Source organism: Sorex araneus, chromosome 2 (genome assembly GCF_027595985.1).
Source record: "Sorex araneus isolate mSorAra2 chromosome 2, mSorAra2.pri, whole genome shotgun sequence".
Classification (NCBI taxonomy): Eukaryota; Metazoa; Chordata; class Mammalia; order Eulipotyphla; family Soricidae; genus Sorex; species Sorex araneus.
Window position 1 is genome coordinate 161,563,874 of NC_073303.1, and position 23,678 is coordinate 161,587,551.

The following is a 23,678-nucleotide window of genomic DNA, read 5'->3' on the forward strand; positions in this document are numbered from 1 at the left end:
CACGTGTTTGTCTGCCACTGTGTGGAAGGGGTCACAATACAATATAACCTACCCCCTTGGCTTATACAGTACCTGGGAACCATGGAATTCGGCATGGATTATATCCATTAACTTCATAGCAAATCATTTATATTTAAATATTAAAAATGCAAAGTTATTCTTATCATCAAGTATGTCGTGAGATATAAATTCAAAGAATAGTATGTATTCAGTCATTTAAAAGTTAAGGAATCAATCATACTCTCAAGGTTTGTAGCCTCTGACCATAAAAACTTTCATGGGGTTAAAATGTTACTCTTTGGGGGCAGAGCGATAGTACAATGGGCAGGGCATTTGCCTTGAACCTGGCCAACCCGGGTTCACTCCATATGGTTCCCTAAGCATGCCACACCCCCACCCCCAAAGGAAAAATGTTAAGAGTTTTGTAACTAGAAAAAAAAAATGGACAACTTACTATGAACATCACAATGCTTTTAGGTTAATTTGAAGTTGGCTATATATTTCAATAGTGCAAATATGATACAGCATTTATCAGGGTGTGATGATTAACTGTAAGGTTCTCAACACTGTCTGAGAGATACACACTGGGAATTAGTATTGTATTAAAACTTTGGGCTTGCCCTAGTTTCAGCATTTGGTAGCTCTGGAATCCCTAGCTAGCCCCTAACCTCTCAGAACTTGTTCTCCCGGTAAAATGACAGGGTGAAAAGAGAGATTATAGGCTTATCTTCAAAGATCATACTGAAGTTTGGATCTACACACATGCACATTCATATAATTAGGTATTACCGTTTTCATCTGAGACATGCTGTCATTCCCGTAGTAGTGCAAAGGACTCTGGGGGTCGGAAAAGTTGTATCTAAAACCAGCAAGGTGAACTTCATGACATATGTGAAATGCCAGCGTGATGGCAATAATTCCTGTTGTTGGGTGTTTGGGTTTCTGGGGAGTGGGGAGGAACAAAGAGATTGTTCAAAGAATCCAAGTAAGATACTTGTTTCAAAACATATTCGAGTGACTTAACTTTATACAATAGAACTTCTGAACATTTAATCAAGAGGGAAATATTGAAGAAAGGCTCATTGTGCCCTAAGGCTCAAGACCAGACCTTATTCCCTGACCCTGACAAGAACATTAAGGTGTCACTGAAATCTTGGTGTCACTTTGAAATCTTTCAAATGAAATTTCACTACAAATGCATTTGCCCAGAGCACAGCTTATCAAGGGAAGAAGTCCTGTGACACTCAGAGAAAGGAAGCCACTGCCTCTTACTGATTCAGCCTCCTGGTGGACCCATCAGTGCAGCTTAACTCACTAGCAGAATAATGGCAAAAAGCTCCCCATAAATTAGCCTTAGAATAGCTTTTTTTCATAATTCTATTTACAGAATGACTAACTTTAGTCAAGGGATTGTAACATGACACAGTGATAGTAAATATTTGAGCATTTCAGATGGATGTCAGAGTCTCCAACTGAATTATTGTCAACTTAAAACAGCCTCAAGAGGAGGAAACCAAACACTCTTTACATACACAGACACACAGATATAGATTTCATTTAAATTAAATTAAAGATTCCTTGCCACATAGGAATTACATATGATTATGATTTTGAGGGGGAAATGACAGTAAAAATCAAACTCCAGGTGGCACATTTATCTGAAAGCCTACCAGTAATTTGCAGAAACATTTCATTGTCTGCTTGGAGGGGAAATGAAAGAAGTTAAAAATCCAGAAGCTTTGGGCTCTTTAATGAAAATTAAAAAAAAAATCCTAGAAGCCATCTAGGGCCTAGATGTAAAATTTGGTAGTTGAGCACTTGCCTTGCAAGTATAAAGCACTGGGTTCACACCAAAAAAACCCCCAGAAGTCACTCAACCTCCCAGATTTTGTCATTTCCCCCATTTCATGTCTTCTGTTTGTTTCCTTTACAACTTAAGAGTACTTGGTCTAATACCAAAACTAGCATCCCCACGTGTAGACCTTTAATTCTTTTCTACATTCGATACCCATACAACCTATGTTAGCAGAATCTTAATCTTTAAACCTTAATCTGTTAAACCCAAGCAGCAAGTAATGTAAAAGTAGACATTCATATACTGTATGTCTCATCTGGGCATCCAGTATGTCCAGAATTATTCTATTACATTCTTCTAGTAAAGTTTCATTCCTTTTCTCCAAGATTACAGTTTTATGTTTTTCTATTCGTCCAACAGCTCTGGCCCTTTTTCCTGCTTCAGATGTTTTTTTTCTAAGAAAACAGAAGCACTCGGACAAAAGCTATTATCATCTTCCCAACCCCCAGTCTACTTTGTATGTGTTGTCAGTGCTCATTCCTTGCGTGGTTTAAATGTTCCTGTTGCTATTTACATCCAGCCTTTCTTAGTGAACTACATCCCATGTCATCTAGCAAAGTTGTTCCTACAATTAACTCTTTTCTCCCATCATAATTGAAATTTTCTTCGTTAAATCATTCCCTTCAATATACACATCATTTGTCTTTTAGAAACAACTTTCCTTGATCCCTTCAATTTTTGCTCCCATTTCTGTGTACTACTATTCTAGTAGAACTCCCTAGAGATTTTGTCTCATCTCTTATATTCATTCTCTTTAGTACAGTTCAAGGACACTTTCTTCCCCCCCCCCTTTTTTTCATTTCACTAGTATAACCTCTGTTTCTAAAACCAGCACTGAGTATTTTTCCTTGGCCTCTGGACAGTTTCTGACACAGCTGACCTCCATATGTAGCAATGTCCTCATTTGGCTTCTGGGAAAGTGTCCTGCTAGAACTTTAATCTAGTTACAACTAGTTCTACTGTCACCTTTAAGTGCGATCAGGTTATTCCTCTGCTTTTAAAGATACCACCTAAAACAAAAACAAGGAAGGTGAATCTGGTCATATCTCGGTTTTAGGAAAGTAGAACTGGAAATTAATAAAATATGAAGCTGTCCTTACCCTGCAGAATTACTAAAAAATAGGATTAAAATGAAAATATGTATGCTTTTTCGCCTGGAAATTCCACTTCCAGGACACTGCTCTACAGAAATCACACAGATATAAAAAATATTTCTGTAAATTGCCTGCCATAGAGGCAGGGGGTGGGGCGAAGTCGGGGTGGCGGGAGGGATACTGGGGACATTGGTGATGGGAAAGCTACACTGGTGGAGGGATGGGTATTTGATCATTGTATAACTGAAACCCAATCATGAAAACTTAGTAACTGTATTTCATGGTGATTCAATACAAAAGGTAAAAATAAAATATTCCTATAAACAACATTACATATAAAAGGGGAAAAGCTGGATACAAGCCCAAATGTCTTCTAATGAAATAGAGACTGGAGCAATAATAGTACTAAACACAGGGTGCTTGCCTTGCGGCAGACCCAGCTTCAATTCCCAGCACCCCATATGGTCCCAAAAGCCCTACCAGGGGTGATCCCTGTGCCAAAACAGGAGAAAACCCTGAGCACTGCCAGATGTGACCCAGAAACAAAACAAAAAAAAATAGTTAAATGGAAGTAAAAGTAGAGTGATAGCTCTAGCATAGTTGCAATTATATTTAACAAAACATCTTTTTTTTTTTTTGATTCACCTAGGAGCAAGCCCTGAGTACCACAGGGCTTGCTCCTAGGTGTGTGCTCAGGGGAACATATATGGTGCTGGAGGAACTAACTCTGGTCAGCTGTGTGCCAGACAAGTCTCCTCCCTGTTGTCTCTCTGACCCACCAAAAATTTTGTGTGTGGGTCTAGTATAGAAAAAAAAATTTTTTTTCAATTTTGGAATGCATGCTACAGAGAAAATAGAGGGATTTGCTTTTGATTTTTTTTTGCACTACTTTATAAGTAAAACTTTATGTTTTTTTGAACTACTTTATACTTGATTTCAAGTGTGTAGTACTTGAGACGTGTCATCACCATCTTTATCATTCCAGAGAAAAGAAGTGATGTGTTCGTTTCTTTATATCCCTACTTTACTGCATTGGAAAGGCTCCCTTCAGTTGAGTTATCATGGTACAATTACTCACACTACAAATGAAAAACATCTCTGCCTCTGTGCATGTCCCAAGTGATATTTATTTTCTGGAGATTGTAGATAAACAGGGCGACAAAAGTCAAAGTCAATGAGACTTAAAGAATTTAGTTTCATGAAATCTCAATATTGCTACAATTACAATTTTGTTTCTTCTGCTACTGCAGAAATATGTCTGGACTACCTTATTACCCTCCCTTCCCTTTCCTCTGGCTTTCCTGTGATATTTGTATCAGAGTTCTTCAGATACTTCTCTTTAGATTAAAAGATGCGCTTCTAAAGCCAGTGCTGCTACTCTGAGCACTCAGTGGCCCATTTACCATCCCTCGCTTCCATCAGACACACTTAACTGCAAAACATTTTGAGTGATTTCATGAGACATGAGGGATTTGAGCATGTGGAAGGAGACCCAGACGCACAGCGCAAGAGCAGGGAAGTGCGAGAGGGAATGGACCATTCACAGGTACCTTATTTCACCAACTCAGATTTGATCCTCACAAATGGCCTCATGAGTTGTGGTTCTCCGTCAGTATTGAGAACCCCAGGGGACCTACCCAGGGAGAGCTTTCACATGAGATAATGTCAGGGAAGAAACATACCTGGTCTTTGGGAAACACTTTTGGGAAATGAAGCAGTTCATAAGCCGCTGTTCTGATAATGAAGGGATCTAATATTCTGAGTTGATATGGTTTATAGATGAGGTTTATGGCTGGTTTCTTCCAAAAGCCATTAATGTTCTGAAATTTAAAAAAATAAAAGAAAATAGAGCTGCGTGTTTCTTTTTTTTTTTTTCCGAGGAAGAAAAAGCAATAGGAAGATCAGTTTTGCCAACTTACTATTTTGCTGCCTGTCATCAATCCCCATAGCCACTTTAAATCAAGTGGCTTAAAAGCAGTAAGAATCACTGTGGTGTTAGGATCATTATGACTGGGATCTGAAAAAACAGATTCTGGATAAAAAAGTCGGAAGGTTGTTCTTCTCCCAACATCTTCTTCATGTCCTAAAATAGGACCATTATTCATTCTGTGGGTAAAACAAAAGAAATGCACAGTATGAATCATGTCCATCACAGTTTACAGATTTCTGAATTGAGTAAGTACCAGCCTTATATGGGAGCTAGAAGGTACTCATTTGATAATGCATAACAGCCAAGTAGTTTCTTTCCTTACAGCAACTCTTTAATTGAAGGCATAAATGTTCTTTTTTTACTTGACCATTGTGGGGCCTTCATAATTCAGTATTACCCCCAGTAAAAATTAAACAGAACACAAATGGGAACTACAGAATACTAATGCTGAAAGTTGGGAGGACAAGACAGACCCCTTGGATTTGCAGTAAAGGGCAAAATTTACTGGTCTAAAAGGTATGCTTCCCTAAGGTTACAATCATATAGTACATGAACATATGCTTAAGTGACAAAAAGGCTATGATTTATGATATTGAGAGGACCCACCAAAACTCAGACTGAAATAAAGGATATATATGTATAATGCTACATTACACCCAAGCACAACCAAATAAATGTCTGTTCCTAAAGTGAACTAAAGAACCATGAAGGACCTACAGTTGTGTTTGTGTATGCTCAATGTTAGTATTGAATCTGCACTATTTATGAGCACATTGTGAAGACATGCAATTAAAAGAAATGCTTTGTACCGCTAGGAGTAATTCCTGAGTATAGAGCCAGGAGTAATCCCTGAGCATTGCTGGGTATGACCCAAAAAGCAAAAAAAAAAAAAAAAAAAAAGAAATGCTTTGTTTCCAAAACAGTGTCCCTTTGGACGAGAAATACTGTTTACCCTTTGCCACGCTCTATGTAATAGAAAACAGCCCTACTAACACTTGGACTGACTTTCGTAATGTTGGACCCATGTTATTTCCTGGCAAGTGCTTCCTATGGTTCTAAGTGATCAGATTTTAAAAGTATAAGAAAGTTGTGTGTGAAAATAATTTTTGGGGGGTTGGGCTTGTTTTTTGTTTGGCGGGGATAGTTTAGGGGTCACACCCAGTGATGCTTGAGTTACTCCTGGCTCTGCACTCAGGAATTACTCCTGGCAGTGCTCAGGGGACCATATGGGATGGTGGGGATCAAACCTGGGTTGGACGCGTGCAAGCCCAACACCCTACCTGCTGTGCTATCGCTCTGGCTCCTCCAAATAGTTTTACAGATAAATGTTCACAGCTTTCTCATAAGGGATTAACAAAGAGAAAATGAGATGATCTTCCTCACAATAATCCAGCAAAACCCACAGCACTGGCAGGTCACCCCAGTGCACTACCCCAATGTGTGTAGTTTTTCCTACTTTCCACAAGACTCTTCAAAACCACTTCCAAAGCACATCCGATGACCCCAGATGACCTGAAACTAACCCTTCAGTGAGAAAACAGAAATGTCCTATTTCCTGCCTCTGACATCTGTGAGATGATTGGCAGCTGTAACTATAATTCTAGTTTGCTTGTTTTTTTTTTCTTCACCACACTAGCCTTTTACTCTAATACTCAACAGTGTACCAATATGCTGTAACTCCTCCTACCCTCACAAAAGCATAGAAAACCAAATTTTCTGACTCTATAGTCATCTCTAGTCATCATCTCCTGCCTCAACTCCACAGTAAGTTCTCTCATAAGAGTTGCTTATACAGGTATTTCCACTTTACCTTTCATTCTCTCATCCTGTTCAGAGACTTCCCCCTTCACCCAACCCCCAACTTTGCAAGTTTGCTTTTGTCCAGAGTGCCAGTGGACTGCTCTGCAGTTGGAAGCTTGTCACAAGTGTGTGTGTGTGGGGGGGGGGGGGGGGATGGCGGGGTGGGGAAGGGCACTTAGGATAGAGAGGGAACCACTATGACAATCATAGTTAGAAATGATCACTTTGGATAAGAACTTAATGCTGAAAGGAGGTAAAGGATATACATGATAACCTTCTAGACTGTATTGCAAATCATAATCCCCTAAATGAAAGAGGGAGTGAAAGAAAGAAAGATGAAAAGTGTCTGCCATAGACACAAACTGGGGGCAGGGGCAGGGGGAAGGCAGGCAGCAGGGAAACTGGGGACAATGGTGGTGGGAAATGTGCACTGGTGGAGGGACGGGTATTGGAACATTTTATTAAATACTTTTTTTGGCTTTTGGGTCACACCTGGTGGATGCTCAAGGGTTATACCTGATTTTAAACTCAGGAATTATTCCTGGCAGTGCTCTGGGGACCATATGGGATGCTGGGGTCGACTCAGCTGTGTGCAAGGCAAATGCCCTACCCACTGTACTATCGCTTCGGCCCAATGTTGGAACATTTTTATGACTAAAACCCTATCACGAACAACCCTGTAACTGTTTCATGGTGATTCAATTAAAATAATATTTATAATCATAATTTTTTTCTTTTTGGGTCACACCTGGCAATGCACAGGGGTTACTCCTGGCTCTGCACTCAGGAATTACCCCTGGCGGTGGTCAGGGAGCCATATGGGATGTTGGGATTCGAACACGGGTTGGCCGAGTGCAAGGCAAATGCCCTACCCGCTGTGCTATCGCTCCAGCCGCCATAATAATAATATTTTTTTAAAAGAGTGTCAGTTTTATCAACCATGGTTCTGTCTTGTGGGACCTCTTACTCGTACTGGATGTGGTCAGTCCCTCCCTGTTTTAAACATTGTGCTCTCTTGGCATCTGTGGTCAACTTTCTCCTATCTACCTTACTAGAAGATACATCTCTTGCTCTTTTTTTGTTTGCTCAACTCATATTTTTAAGGGGATACTAGAGTGGCACCTGAATCTTTGCACACGACTGACTCTGGTTCAATTCCTACCATTGAATATAAATTTGGACTTATAGCAGAAGCTTACAAAGTGTTAGGAACCCTGAATAGGTATCAAATAAGGTACCAAATAAGCTGAATACATAGGGCCAATAGGGTCCCTCCACTTTTCAGCCCAGAGCAGCCATATTTTCATGTTTTATATATTGTGGTGTCACAAAGCTGTTTGAACTGGAACAAAATAACAGAATTGTAAGGCAAAAAGATTTGCTCTGAATTTTCAAGTGTGACCCCAAGACAAAAACAAAGCAAAAAGCTTTTAAAAGGTTAGCTAAAGTTTACCTTTCATGTTGATAAGTACTTCCTTTGAATCTAGGTTGTGATTCAGAGTAATAATGATACTGCCATCAGAGCTATTAGTCTCCTCAAAGAGATACCTATACAGGGGTTGGACCTGTCATAGCATTAAATATGTATACCCTTCTCTTAATTTTTTATAATTAGACACCTTGATTCGTGCAACAAAAATGCACTGTTATTGTTTTGAAGATATTTATTGGTTAAGGAATGACTTTCTTTAAATTCTAAAATCAATAGCTTTGTTTTATAGTTTCTGGATGTTGGCCGATGATGGGATTATATGGCACCAGGGGCAGTTTCTGGGTGTGACTGCCTAGCTACTGGAAAATGGGGGATCTGGGCAGAAGAGGCCCAGTCCCGATTCGAGCAGGCTTGGAGATCTCAGCCCCGGGTCCCGCACTCCTGGGTACCTCTGCCAGTTCCTTTATGTGTGAAGCTCGCCCGAACATGTGGAGAGGGACCTTGAGCATGGCTGTGGCTGGGTTCCAGAAGTCTTTGACTGCTGGGGATCTGCTCGGGCAGGGAGGGAAACTCAACATACCCCCTCAAGGGGCCCTGGTGAAGACAGCCAGGCACAGGGGCAACAGACTCTTATAGCCTAGTTCTTCCTCTCGAAGAACCTGGCAAGCTACCAAGAGTTTCCTGCCCACATGGGAGAGCCTGGCAAGCTCCCCATGGTGTATTCATATGCCAAAACCAGTAACAATGATGGGTCTCATTCCCCTGACCCTAAAAAAGCCTCCAATGCTGCACTGTTGGGAAGGACGAGTAAAGAAAGGCTTCTAAAATCTCATGGCTAGGATGAATGGAGACATTACTGAGACCGCTCAAGAAAATCAACGATCAACGGGAAGATGATGATGATGATGATGATGATGATGATGATGATGATGATGATGATGATGATTTTGAGCATAGCCAGGAGTAATCCCTGAGCAGACCCAGGAATAAGCACTCAGACGACTACCACACCTCCCCTCATATATAAGTGTGTATATATAGATATATATGTATATATATCATATATATGTATATATACATACATATATATATATACACATACACACGGGGAGGGAAACTCAACCCGCCCCCCTCCAAAGTGCCTCAGTGAAGACAGCCAGGCGGGGGGGGGGGGGGTGGGCAGGAGACTCCATCCCTCTCTGCCCCGAGCAGAGCCCTGGGAGCTGAAGACTCCAGAACCCAGCCACAGCCATGTTCAAGGCCACTCGCCACATGCTCAGATGAGCCCCACTCATGAAGGAACTGGCAGAGAAACCCAGGTGCATGGGACTTGGGGCTGAGAACTCCAAATCTGCTCGGATTGGGACTGCGCCTCCTCCACCCAGATCCTCCTTTGTTCACTAGCTAGGCAGTCACACCCACAAACTACTCCCAGTGCTGTGTAATTCCATCAATGGCCAAGATCCAGAGACTATAGAACAAAGCTTACAGAGGACCTCTTATTGTCTAGTTCTCCCTCTCAGAGAACCCGGAAATCTACTGAGAGTATCCTTCCCACACAGCAGAGCCTGGCAAGCTCCCAGTGGCATATTCGATATGCCAAAAACAGTAACAATGATGGGTCTCATTCCCCTGACCCTGAAATAGCCTCCAATGAGGCACTGCTGGGAAGGATGAGTAAAGAGAGGCTGCTAAAATCTCAGGGCTAGGACGAATGGAGATGTTACTGGTACCCGCTTGAGCAAATCGATGAATAATGGGATTACAGTGATACAGTGACAGTGAATTTTTTGTTTGTACTGCTTTTCATACTCTTTCAAAACTGGCTCTTACTCTCATGGGGATGTGCAGTGAAAATTCCCTCTGTTTTAATTGATTTTCCCTAACCTTAATTTGTCTAGGACTATATGATACCCTGGGCTGGAGCGATAGCACAGTGGGTAGGGTATTTGCCTTGCACGCGGCCAACCCAGGTTTGATTCCTCTGCCCCCCTCAGAGAGCCCAGTAAGCTACCAAGAGAATCCCACCCGCATGGCAGAACCTGGCAAGCTACCTGTGGCATATTCGATATGCCAAAAACAATAACAAGTCTCACAATGGAGATGTTACTGGTGCCCGCTCAAGCAAATCGATGAACAACAGGATGACAGTGCTACAGTGCATAATTAAATTTTTATTATTTGATATCTTTACAACAGCATTGCCATTCATGGTACTGATGTATAAGTTACATCACCACCACCAAATTAACTAAGACCTTCCAAGAAAGTCCTTTTTTCACTTCTAGTCCACCATCATCTCCTCTCCTCCTACCTCCCTCCCCATCATTTACTTGATAGTCTAAGTTCTTTAATCAGGACCAAGGGTTCATTTTCATTTGATGTGGTCTATTTCCTAGTTTCTCTGTATACTACAAATGAGTGAGATCCTTCAGTATCTGTCTTCCCCTCTCTGACTTCTTTTGCTTCATTATGATACTCTTCGTTCCATCCAAGTTGCTCTGAACTGCATGATTTCATCTTAAGAATGTTTTTCTTATTTATTGCTATATCTTTTGTAGCTAGTATATTCAGGGAACAGAACAAATAATTGCTAACTGAGTTTCCTGAAACTTATGTATACTCTCGCCAACTGCAGGATGTGGAATGGGATTGTGCAATGTACTTAAACATAAAGAGCAATCCCTTTTCTTTTTAAAGCATGAAGTTAGGAAACCAAGCTAAGTAGAAAGACAAATGCCAGATGCGTGCTTTTATTCATATGTGGAATATAATAAACCAAACCCAACACCTATAATGCACTTCATTTCAAAATAATAAAATGTCGGGGCTGGAGCAGCAGCACAGCGGGTAGGGCATTTGCCTTGCATGCGGCTGACCCAGGTTTGATTCCCAGCATCCCATATGGTTCCCTGAGCACCATCAGGAGTAATTCCTGAGTGCTGAGTGCATGAGTCAGGAGTAACCTCATGCATCGCCAAGTGTGACCCAAAAAAGCAAAAATGATGATAATGATGATGATAATAATAATAATAAAATGTCCACCTCAATTCAAAATACTTGAGTGTTCTCTACGTAAACCATCACCTGAGCTGAGGCTTAACTGAAGTTTCCCTGAGAAGGAAAGGGGGGTGATGGCGCACAGGGTGAAGGACTCTAGTGGAGGGGCCGTGGTAGACGGTCACTGGTACTTTGGTGGTGGATGTGGTGTAATAATATACATCTAGAGTTGTGTAAGCTAGTACCCCTAAAATATAAACAACTATAAGCCAACATTGCCAACATAAAAATAGACTTCAAAAACAAATATTATTTTTGAAACAATTTTAGGTAAGCAAATAGGAAATATGTGTACCTTACCTTATTATTACATCATAGGAGTCAATTTTTTCTCCTAAAGACTTATTCTTCAAAATTCCTCCATTACCAACCACCACACACTTTTTACATGGCACACTGTCAAGTAAATAGACAAGTGAGAGATTAAAGCATCTGTTACCAAACTGGGGGAACTCCAATAGATCTGTTTATGTATTCAGGATTCCAATGTATTTCACTTGTTACACAAGTCAAAAACTGAAACCATTTGTAACTTAGAGGTCCATGGATGACTCAGATAAAAGATCAAAGAAATGACATTACTTGAAAGTATATCATCATTAGCAGTCCAAAGAGGTTCTCACATTTGACTCTAATATCATCCACTGTAAGACCTTAAGAATACTTTAAAGTCATACTCCAGAGAGAAAGAACCAGAAGTTAGACTACAAAAAAAACCCTGATATAGGATCCTGCAGGCTACTACTGACAGAATTATATTTTACCTGAACTATGGATTCAGTTTCCACCAGCTTTCCCCATGTCCCTGATATACTATCTCTGAATCACTGATATGAAATACTGGACAATAAGTCCAGCTTTCCTTATTCTAGCCCGTGCTTTCTTTAATTCCTCAAATGTGTAACAGTTCTTGAGCTTGACCAATACAAATCAAAAGTTTACTCTGTTCCTGGCAACGAGTTTGAAAGTGGTACAGGAAGGAAACATTTTGTTCTATCTGGCATCACCTTAGGAACATATGGGTTGTACACCCATAGCTCTCAGCCAACACGGTCCTGACCCACCTCACCCATCAACCTGTGGGAGATAGGAGAGAAAGAGAGGCATTCTGCTACATAGACTCGGCCACTCCCTGAGAGTGAAACAGAGTGTGTCCAAGCCCTTCCTACTAGAGCATCCATCCTGACCTGGTTCTCAGCCTGACTCCTTGGCTGCCTGAACCCAATAACCTCAATGTTATCCAAGAAGCCAGATCCATTCCCTAGAGGGTCTTGTCCTAGAGAAAAGGATTTTTGACTCGCAAGCCTAACCTTAGGAGGCGACGTCACTCTGAATGAGAGAGCTGGACTCAATCACAGATGCTGCCAATTCCATTACTGCTGTTCAACAATAAACTGAAAGGCAAAATCTCATTATTCACATAGCTTCCCACTCAGGGTATTCTGGGTGGGGCAGAGTTATAGATGGCCATGACCTAACTCTCTTGTGGTCACAAGAGCATCATGATATGAGAAGTCACCATCTTTCATATTACCAGGCCTTATCCCTGGTTCCTACTCGTCAAGACTTGAAGGTCCTGGGCCTGCCTCTGTGTCCTATGGCTTCTACTCATCAGGAAAGAGGGAGTCGAGGCTACAGGCAGATTCTTCCATGGGGTCCCTAAAGAGTCCCTATATCATTTCCTGTGTCCGGTCTCTCCTTAACTCTGATGGTCCCAGGAGAGTCAATGATTACAGAGTGAAAAATGAAATATTATAACCTTACTCAAGAGAGCTCCACTTGTAAAATCACTTTATAATTCAGTGGTAACATTTTTCTGAATTTCACTTTTTATTTTCATCTCTGTCAACTCTCTAGGCCCAGAGGGAAAAGAGGCAAAGTTTACCAAGACTTGGAAAAGAAAGCATCTCAATGACATTTCACTTTTCTTCCTGGTAAGAGATATTGAGAAGGGCATTTTATTGAGGATTATATGTATCACTGAAACTTTTAGAAGTTTCCTTAAGTGTTGGGGTCTCAGCAGCCAGCCTGAGACCCTGACCAAATCCCCTACCCCTAGAAACAGGAGCAGGTTCTATTCTCAGGGGCCTAGGGCCCTGTGCCAGCACTCCACCCAGAAAGGCGCTCTGGTTGAGGAGATAACGGCATGAGGGACCTGACAGTCACCACTTGTCTGAGCTAACACACCCGGCCTTGAGAGCGGGAAATACAAATCATTAGCTAACATCTGTAATGGGCTTGGCAAAGTGTGTATGATGGTGTGATAACCAAGTGTTCACAATATCTAAGCCGCCCTGAAATTGTGTATAAATATCCTATGTGAGAGCTAATAAAATGAGAGCTGTTTGACATCCAACTCTCCCCCCGCTGCATGGTTCTTTCTCGGTGGCATGGGGGGGGGGGTGTCCGAGGTGCGCAGAGGGGCTGGGCAGAGGCTTCTCCCTCTCCCACTCCCTCTCCCATAGGGAGTAAGTCTGGTGGCTTGGGGGATCATACTCCAGTTTGTCGGGGTCGACTGGCCAGGACCCTGACACTTAAGATTACTCTTTGGCTGTATATCTGTGGCTTGAATTCTCAATGCTCCCAGACCTGTGGGAGCATGTCGGGGTTCAGATAAATGATCTGAACCACACACCTCATTTCTCATTGCTTCCTTCCCACCTTGGAAAGTAATCTGTATTAGCAGAAGAGCGACTTATCATCCTTTGACTTCATCCTCCTGCCCTGGGTCCTAGATTCCTCTCTTTCCTTATGTGTCAATGAGTAACTTCCAGCGTCTTTTGGGTGATTGGATAACTTCATCATTTTTCATTAACATGCCCTTCACGCACAAGGTTCTACAATGAAATCTGAATCCCTAAAAAGCAAGAAGAATATCATTTATTCTTCTGTATCTTTCCAGCTAAAACTTTTCTGATTTGCAGGCTGTGTATTTTAGTCTTGGTTTGGCAGTGACACTAAATGTGTTGGTTATTTTCTGATTTGTGTGTGTGTGGAAAGAGAGAGAGACAGACAGACAGACAGACAGACAGACAGACAGACAGACAGACAGACAGAAGCAGATACATGTTCTTCCTTCCTGTGCCCTGGGAAAGGGTAGGAAAATGCACTGGCCCAGCTGCTCACCCAGAAAACAAAATCATTCCAGAATATCTCAGCCTGTTAATGGAAAATCTGGAGAGCTGCTGAAAGGGTAAAGGTAGGGGCACCTTTCATCAAGTCCAGAGTAGCTAGGCAAAGGAGAAGCATCAACAGTACCACTACAGAGAAAGTAAAACAACTTCCCATTATAATACTTCTGCACACAGATCTGTAAGCCCTCTGCCTCTGTTCTATATGCTTTGGGGCATTCTTTTCTCCCTTCAGCAACATTTTCTACACCAAAATGGATCGGTTCACTTCCAGTGTTAAGTCCAAGGGCTTTCCATGGGAGATCCCCTGGTCATATTCCTAACACCACTACCCACTGCTTCTTGTATGTCTCCATAAACAATGGTGATCACAATTCCTCTGCTAAAGACAGCTAGATATGGCCACAGGGAATAATAATTGTCTGTTAGAAGCTCTGGAAAGGGGGCCAGAGTGATAGCACAGTGAGTACAGCATTTGCCTGGCACGAGTCTGGCATAGGTTCGATCCCCGGCATCTCATATGGTCCACCCGTGTACCCCCAGGAGTAATTCCTGAGTGCAAAGCCAGGAGTAACCTCTGAGCAACTGAGCATTTTAACTTTTTTTAACCAAAAAGTTTTTTTTAAAAAAAAGAAGCTCTGGAAAAGACTTCCTCCCCCACAAAAGAACAGTCTGAATGAAACATTCATTCATCAGTTTCCTTCTTCTTTGATATTGTCACATGATTATAACATCTGTAAGAGGGAAAGGCAGAAAGAAGTACAGGCCTCAGAGCACTGACCTCACAGAGCCACTAAGTCCTATAACCACAGCCCCTCTACGTGACAGCTCTCACAGCTGAACCACAGACTGTGCCCCTCAGATGACTATAGGTATGAATTTGCATTCCAGGGTGCAAATCTCATCAACAGCCATAGCCAGCCTGCCCTGAAACCACAAACCTGCAGCCCTGAAAACAGAGACCTAGTCAATTTATGCACTATAGGAGATAACAAACGCTCAGGCCTTCAATAAAAATATAAAAAACTGGGGACAGGGGCACACCCAGAAATTCTCAAGGGTCCTCCCAGCAGTCCTTGGGGGGCCATATGGTGACAGAGTTCCAATTCGGCCTGCAGAATCTATGCCCCAGCCCTTTGGGCCATCTCCTGAGCCCTGGCCACTATTTTCAAATCACTCTTCAGATGATGTTTAGTTGCCTGTGCCCCAAATCCTATGACAGTATTCAATAGTCTGTGGTTGCAAACTTGTGAGTTCTGGTTCTGCCATTCTATACCTCTGGGACCTTGGGCCTAGTGACCCACCTTCTCCGTTTCAGTCGGTGCTTTGGTGAGCTAGGGGAATTACTGAGTTGCTGGGTGTTGTTTTTTCCTGTTGCTCTGGGTATTTCCTCTGGCCTGTGTTCAAGGTTTCTTTATCCATCAGCAGACCACAGTGGTTGCTGCAAACAGGTTGACATATGCAACTTCTCCAGGAGGTAAAGGCACAGCAACCCCCACCCGCAAGTTCGCTTCTTGGCTGAGTCTGCTGCCCCTGTGCAGAACCCTGCAGAGCTGAGGCTGTCCTCAGTGGCGAGGTAGCCAGTGCCCCCTAGAGAGGTAGGCTCCTTTGGGTGATACACTGCTTAAACTTGAGTTTCAGTGTAAGTTGTCTAAAACCATGCGCACGTCCAGGGGTTTTGTGTGTGAGCAACTAGGCAGCGCTCACGAATCCCCTGTCCACTTACCAGGCAACTGACTTAACACAGGTACTGCTAGTAAGAATTTTATAGAGTGCTCCTAGGACTACGTCTGCAGGGACTCAGACATTCTTCTTAGAGTCTGATGTGCTGATAGAGTGAAATGCTGGTGTTAGTGGCAGGGACCCAGTGTGGTGCTGAGATTTTGGGGATTCTAACATCTGCTGCCCTGATGTGTGGAGGTGTCATTTATCCCAGTGAAAAGAGAGCAGAGTGCAAGTGGGATAAGCACTCTGTTTATCCAGTCAGTCACCGATGGCCATGCTATCATGCTTGCCCTTCCGTATTACAAAATCCATGAGCATTCAAGGGAAATGCTTTTGTATGGCTATCTTCTCAAACGGAAGCTTCTTCTTCTGAAATAATTCTAGAGTCACAGGACCTTTCAAATATAGGAGGGAGGTGTCCCGTTTGCCCTTCATTGCACTTCCCCCAGTGGTGGCACGGATGTGACCATTAACCATTAACAGCAGCACAAGTGGACACTGGTACAATATGCATGTGGAGTTAGTTCCACCTTCTTCTTTTACATAAAATTAAGTTTAGAAACAGAAACTTGCCCAAGGTCACAGAGCAGTCAGGCCTGGCTGGCTTACTCTGCATAAGTTCTGACGCCTTTTTTCATAAGCCCCATCCCCGACCACCTCTCCCAACTTTCCTCCCACCAAAGCACTACTATTCAAGCTATCCTTCTCTAACAGGTTCATTAACTCTTCTGCGGCCATATTCCTAGTCTCTGAGCCCAGCCTGGGGAGTTCCATAAATGGGAGAACAAGAAAAGATAAAACACAAACAGCTTTCTCCCTAGTAATTGTAAATGGCCTGTCTTTTTCCATTAGCTTTCTTCATTAGCTCGAGATAATGTGGTAGCATACTGTTATGAAGATACTAAACTGTAACACTGTAATAGTAATACTGAACTGTTCTCTTTATTATTTGTTTTTTGTTTGGTTGATTTTGATTTGGGGCCACACCCAGTGCTGATCAGGGATAAATCCCGGCAGTGCTTGAGGGACCACATGGGATGTGTATAAGGCAAGCGCCTTATCTGCTGTACTATCTCTATCTCTATGGACTATCTCAGCCCCTGTTCACTATATTATTTTTAAATGTTTTTTTTTTAATTTTAGGCACTGTCAGTTACAGTTCCATTAATGATAGGGTTTCATGCATTGGGTTCCAACACCTAATGTTGGATCACTATGTTGAAACATAGCGGGTATTTGATCATTGTGAGATTGTAATCCAAACATGAAAGCTTGTAACTATCTCACGGTGATTCAATAAAATTTTTAAAAATAAATAAATAAATATAAATAAACTGTTTACTCTAATATGATTCCTTTGGGGCATTAACAGAGGTGAAGGCACATGACTTGAACACAGCTGACCCCAGTTCCATCCCAGTACTACATAAGGTCTCCCAAGCCCCACGAGAAGTGACCACGGAGTACAGAGCCAGGAGTAAGCTCTGACTACCTCAAGGTGTGGCCCAAATACAGTAAATAAGCAAATCGGTTCCTTTTATGTTATGCAATTTTTACCTTCATAACAAAAATGTTTTATCAACATGTCGTTAAGATTTTTTTTCTCATACTGAAAATTATAAGAAGAGAGGTCACTCGGCATATTTACTATATGATCCTAAGGATGAGAGTTAAGAAGATTGTTTTTCTTCTTCAGTAGCATCTGCCTAAAAAAGAGTCTATTGACATTATTTGTTTGGTTTGGTTGGAGGCTACACCCAGCTGTGCTCAGGATTTATTCTGGGCTCAATGCTCACAGGTAGTCAGGGGACCCTATTGTGGCACCAGGGATTGAACCAGAGACAGCTGGTTGTTTTTTTTTTCTTTTTGGGTCACACCTGGGGATGCACAAGGGTTACTCCTGACTCATGCACTCAGGAATTACTCCTGATAGTGCTGGGTGTGGGGGGGGGCACTCAGATGCTGGGAATCAAACCCGGGCTGGCCACGTGTAAGGCAAATGCCCTACCTGCTGTGCTATTGCTCTAGTCCCTGAACCAGAGTCAGCTGTGTGTAAGAGAAGCATCTTAACTTCTTTCCTATCTCTCTGACCCACGATCATGTATCTTTAAGAAGAAAAGACGAACATATATTCTCCATGATTTCTCACATGTACCCTGGAAATATTTTTGTTTAGTCCTGCAAAAGATTTAGCGATCTTGTGGAAAATTGTTGGAAGTTAAGGAGTAAGGCTTGTTTTGTTGAATAATAGAATTCTCTTCTTCTGATCATTTCAGATGATGTTTAGTTTCAGAATTTTACTTGTGAAGTACTTCGTATTGATTCTCTGCTTGCTAAATTGCGGGGGGATGGGCCATTTGAGTCTAGAGACCTCTCGGCTCCAACAACCTTAGTTGTCTCTTCTTTACTACAAGGATGCAGGACTAGAAGCTGTCTGTCCTTTCTGCCTCTGACCATCTTTATGACTTCATTGCTTTGCTTTTCCATGTCCACAACACAGTAAGGACAGGTTAGCCTCAGTGATCAGGGACCGTTAGGGAATAGCTTACCAGCCTCCATATTTACCCCACCTAACTGGCTGAGTCACTGTTCAGGAAATTCAGAATAAAAAAAAAGAACATTATACTCTTTGTTTTTTAAAAAAATATATCAAAAAGACAAATATTTACATAGCAAAATAAAATGGGCAACGCAATAACCTTATCAAATGATGTCATCTTTTCAGAGAGAACAGATGACACAAAATTAGGCATGGAGGGTACATTGTTTAGTCCTGACAATTACGTACAATATAAAGAGTTTTCCAACAAGTTGATTTTTCTAACAAAGTGCAAGAAAGGGGAAAATGTTTATAATTACCAGGTAATTAGGGGCTGGAGTGATAGTACAGCACATAGGGTGCTTGCCTTGCATGCAGGCCGCCTGGGTTTGATCCCTGGTACACCATAAGGTCCTCTGAGCCCACCAGGAGTAAGCCCTGAGCATCAAGAGTTGTGACTAAATCTCCCCCTCAAAAAAAAAAAATAACAAGGTAACTAGTAATTTTGAGGACAGACTTTGTATTGTAGAAGATTCGAGTAGTTAGCAAAAAACAAGAATAGAATTACTTAAACTCCACAGCTCTCTCACAGAGGGTTATGGCCAATCACACACAAGCCTATTCTCATCTCTATTTCTGGCAAATTCTCTATTTTTTATGGCAAATAATTTTAGAAAACAACCGCTTCAATTACTTTGCTAACATTATTCTAAAATATGGAATATACTGGATCTCTATTTTTTTTAAAAAAAAGTATGCCATCTACAACAGTCTACAGCGTCGGGGCTGGAGAGATAGCACAGCAGGTAGGGTGTTTGTCTTGGACATGGCTGACAGGGTTCAATCCCCAGCACCCCTTACAGTTGCCTAAGCACCACAGGGAGTGGCCACAGCACAAAGCCTAGAGGAAATGCAGAAAAGCACCAGGTTGTGGCCCCAAACAACCAGTCCCCAGTGACCAACCTAACTTTAGAATCCTGGAACGTAGCAGGCACAGGAACAGACAGAACCAGGGAAACCTACAAAACACCAACGAAAACTGCAAGTTGCCCTTTAGTCATCAAATTTCCCTTATTCCTTAAAATAGGATGTTCCTTAAAATAGGACTAAAAATTAAAAATTCCCATAGCCTTGTGAAAGAAAGAGTATGTTTTCCCATCTACCTTCCAGTTAAGTATGGCCTTGTGATTACACTCCTAGACAACAGGATATGTATGCCAAGACATTGCCAGCAAATATTTGACAAAACAGTTGTCTTGGGGAGAAGGGAGATGAAAGACACGAGAAGCCCTGGTATGTAGTGTATCTAATTTTCATGGTATGAAATATTTCCACCATGGTGAATTTCTAGCTTCCACCTTGCTGGCCCTGAACACAGTAAGGAAGAGCTGTTGTTCTCGTGTTGGTACCGACTGGCTCCAGAACATCACTGGACATCTAGAGTGTCAGATATTACTTCTGAGAAATGTCCTTAAAGAATAGAAAGGGCTGGAGAAGCAGGACAATGGGCAGGGCACTTGCTTTGCACACAGCCAAGCCAAATTCGATTCCCAGTACCACATAAGGTCCCCTAAGCCCAGCCAGGAGTGACCCTGAACATAGAGCCAGGAGTCAGCCGTGAGCACTGCTGGGCACGTTCCAAACAGCTCCCACCCCACCCACCCTCCCCCAAACAGCAAATGTCAATGGGTATCTTTCCATCTTCCTGCTCCCTGCTGGCAGGAATATAGACGTGATTGATGAGAGACAGTCATCACACTAGGTCATGAGGAAAGAGCAGAAAGCTGCATTGAGAAATGGCAGTCATGAGAGGGAAAAAAATTCTTTGATCCTAAAGGTCTCAGAACTCTTCAAAGGGCCTTTGTTCTAGTCACCTTGCAGACTTCACTTACAGGAAGGCTGTGAGAAAGAAGAATCTGCCTGTCTTGGAGATACAGCTAACATTTAAGTCTTTGTTTTATTCACAGTGGAATGTATCCAAACTAATAGCATCGTGTGTACGGAATTAGCAGAACAAAATTGGGCTAATGTCTAGCAGAATCTTAATTTGAAGCAGTAAGAGAGACTGAATATTTCTGGATGGGACAAAGAGGAGAGAGGGAAAATTAGAGGTAGGGAAAAGGCGTTGTTCAGTGGCCGCACCCACAGCTGTTCCCCAAAGTTCTGGAGCTTATCAGCAACTAGTCCACAGTACACAGAGCAGCCCGGCATGGAGAGGTTGAACACGACTGTTCTAGAGCACTGCTTAGGAAGGAATAAACCCAGGACAAGGCAGCAGCTACATAAACAGCAGTCAAAAGAACAGCCGTGGGGTGGCGGGAGTGCAAGAGTTCACTCTTTTATCTTGCACATGACTGACTCCAATTGATCCCTCTAGCACTGCCAAAACTGATACCTGAACAGAATATGCTCTGAGCACAGCCACATGTGGCTTCAAGCCATGAGAGAGAGACAGAGACAGAGAGAGACAGAGAAACAAAGGTACAGAGAGCGAGAGAGACAGAGAGAGAAAGAGATGGACAATATATATATATATATATATATATATATATATATAGAAAGAGACAAAGAGAGACAGAGAGAAAGAGACACACAAAGAGAAAGAGAGAGAGAGAGAGACTTAAAAGTTTCAGGGCAAATCTCAAGATCTCACCTGTATCCACCTGACCCCTCTTCTATGACCTATAAGAGCAAAACAAAGCAAGAGACAAGCCAGCTCATGCCAGTAAGTTCTCTCCAACACACAAGGACTCCCAAGGAGCCCCCCAGACCCTCTCCAGGAGGAATATTTTTCTCAGACCACGCTTTCTTAGTGCATTTTCCCCTTAGCTGAGAGAAATGGGAGATGCACAAGGTCACTTGGGAGACGGCGCTGCCCGAGGCAGCAATCAAGTGGGTTGGAATATCCTGCGCCTTTCTGGAGCTCATCTGAAATGTATTTCTCATGTCCTGACTGGCTTGTTATTTTTCCTGTGCTGTGCTGTAGGTTCCAGTCAAACGAAGAATGGCTTATGTGAAATTAAGTCAAATTATGTGAATCCCTCAGGAAGGTTAATATGTTATTACCTTCTATTTACAGAAGTATGGTCTTACCTGCTTTCAAAATATTCTTTCGAAAGTCTCTAGGAAATAGGTTTTCACACATCAAATAAACGGCTCAGTCAAGCTGTGTGATGTGAAAACTTGGGCAGCAAAGTGCTGGCTCTGTGGAGGTCCTCTCAGAGGATCTTCCAGTCACGCAATACCTGAAGGGTCTCAGCCTCTACATTTACTCAACTTCAGCCTCTTAACAACTTCACTCCAAAGGACTCCTATGCCATCAGCATGATTTTCTATCCCCCCTCACCTCTACCCACCGCCATCCAGCACACATGATGCCAATTAGCCAATCACCTGTTGCAGTTAATTGTGGGGTGCGGGTGCCCATTCCACCCTCCCAACACACACACACACACACACACACACACACACACACACACACACAACACACACACGAGCAAGCTTGGTAACAAAGACAGTAAATAAGACTGAATCAGCCAAAAGGGAGGAAAGAGCTGGGTTGAGGCACAGAGATAATGAAAGGGGTTCTGAAGGCAAATAAATAATACAGTCTAGGGGCCGGAGCGATAGCACAGCGGGTAGGGCGTTTGCCTTGCACGTGGCCGACCCGGATTCGATCCCTGGCATCCCATATGGTCCCCCAAGCACCGCCAGGAGTAATTCCTGAGTGCAAAGCCAGGAGTAACCCCTGAGCATAGCTGGGTGTGACCCAAAAAGCAAAAAATAATAATAATAATAATAATACAGTCTAGTTTTGCACTTGGGGATCACTCCTGGCAGGCTTGGAGATTATATGGGGTGCTGGGAATTAAATCCAGGTCAGCTATGTGTAAGGCAAGTGCCCTACCTACTGTAGTATCGCTCCAGGCCCCTACAGTCTAGTTTTGAGAGAGAGAGACCAGGTGAGAACAAGGCTTCTAAGTCACATATCCTGAAGTATCCTGATAGTATTTCACATTCATAGGACCAACTGTCTTCAAAAATATTTGCATATATTTGATACAAATATTTATGATAAAAACATCATAACTCAGACTTCTAGGCACTGCAGACAGACCTTCCTGGGTTCACATTCGTGTTTTACAAGCCATTTATAATGTCTGAATGGCTCCCTGGCTTCAGTTTTTCCATTTGAAAATGAAAATCACTGAGCATTCTTTGCAAAGGTATTTGTACAGTTGCAAATGCACTGACATAAAGCACTTTGGCTTAAGAGCTGTATAAAACAGTCCACGAATGAATACTATATAAACTTTAGAAGTGAATATAATTTTTTAAATAAAAAGAATGTATGTCATTGCTATTAATATGTAATTGAAATTGACTATGTGACTACATCAATGACATCATCTTAAGTTATTACAGGTAACACAAATTGAAATGAGCCAACAAAGACTAAACCACATTTCATAATCCGGGCCCCAGTAGAGAAAAAGGCTCCGAGCAGAATCTAGATCTGTGCTATAAAATTTATTTCCATTTTTCCAGTTCTGTGTACTACCCTCATTTCTATACCCTTTATATAGAAATACAGCATCTCTATATTCTCAGTTAAGAGGGAAAATATCCTCCCAATTTCCTTTTTCATGGAGATTACTAACCTCATCCACCGACCAGATCACTGGCCAAGTTCTAAAGTATAGTTTCAAACTTTGTGAGAAAAAAAAAGCAAAGCCTACCTCTGTAGGATAAAATAAGCTTTCCTACTAAAATCTATTCAATTCCTGGAGGGTTAAATTCACAACATGTTCTACAAACAAAATTGCTTTTATAGACATAAAATGGATAAGCAAGCTCTATGCATCCTTCAGATATGCTGAATAAAAGGAAAAGGGCAGGCCTGGAGCAATAGTAGGTAGGACGTTTGCCTTGCATGCAGCCGACCCGGGTTCGATTCCCAGCATCCCATTTGGTACCCTGAGCACCACCAGGGGTAATTCCTGAGTGCATAGCCAGAAGTAGCCCCTGTGCATCGCCAGGTATGACCCAAAAAAGAAAAAAAAAAGGAAAAAGAAAAAGAGCAGTTTCTGAAATCCAATGAAAACAGTGAAT

At 42.2% G+C, this 23,678-nt stretch overlaps 1 protein-coding gene across 5 annotated transcripts in view; it reads right to left on the reverse strand.

Moving 5' to 3' along the window:
* The window catches only part of ST3GAL6 (ST3 beta-galactoside alpha-2,3-sialyltransferase 6), an 81,556-nt gene that overhangs the window by 2,966 nt on the left and 54,912 nt on the right, over window positions 1–23,678 (reverse strand). For all 5 annotated transcript variants that reach the window (XM_004606751.2, XM_055126150.1, XM_055126151.1 and 2 more), the window contains 4 exons: window positions 11,472–11,567; window positions 4,869–5,055; window positions 4,632–4,769; window positions 790–942 (listed from right to left, as the gene is read on the reverse strand). In XM_004606751.2, the coding sequence (XP_004606808.1) occupies window positions 790–942; window positions 4,632–4,769; window positions 4,869–5,055; window positions 11,472–11,567 (574 nt within the window). The remainder of the gene's footprint in view (window positions 1–789; window positions 943–4,631; window positions 4,770–4,868; window positions 5,056–11,471; window positions 11,568–23,678) is intronic.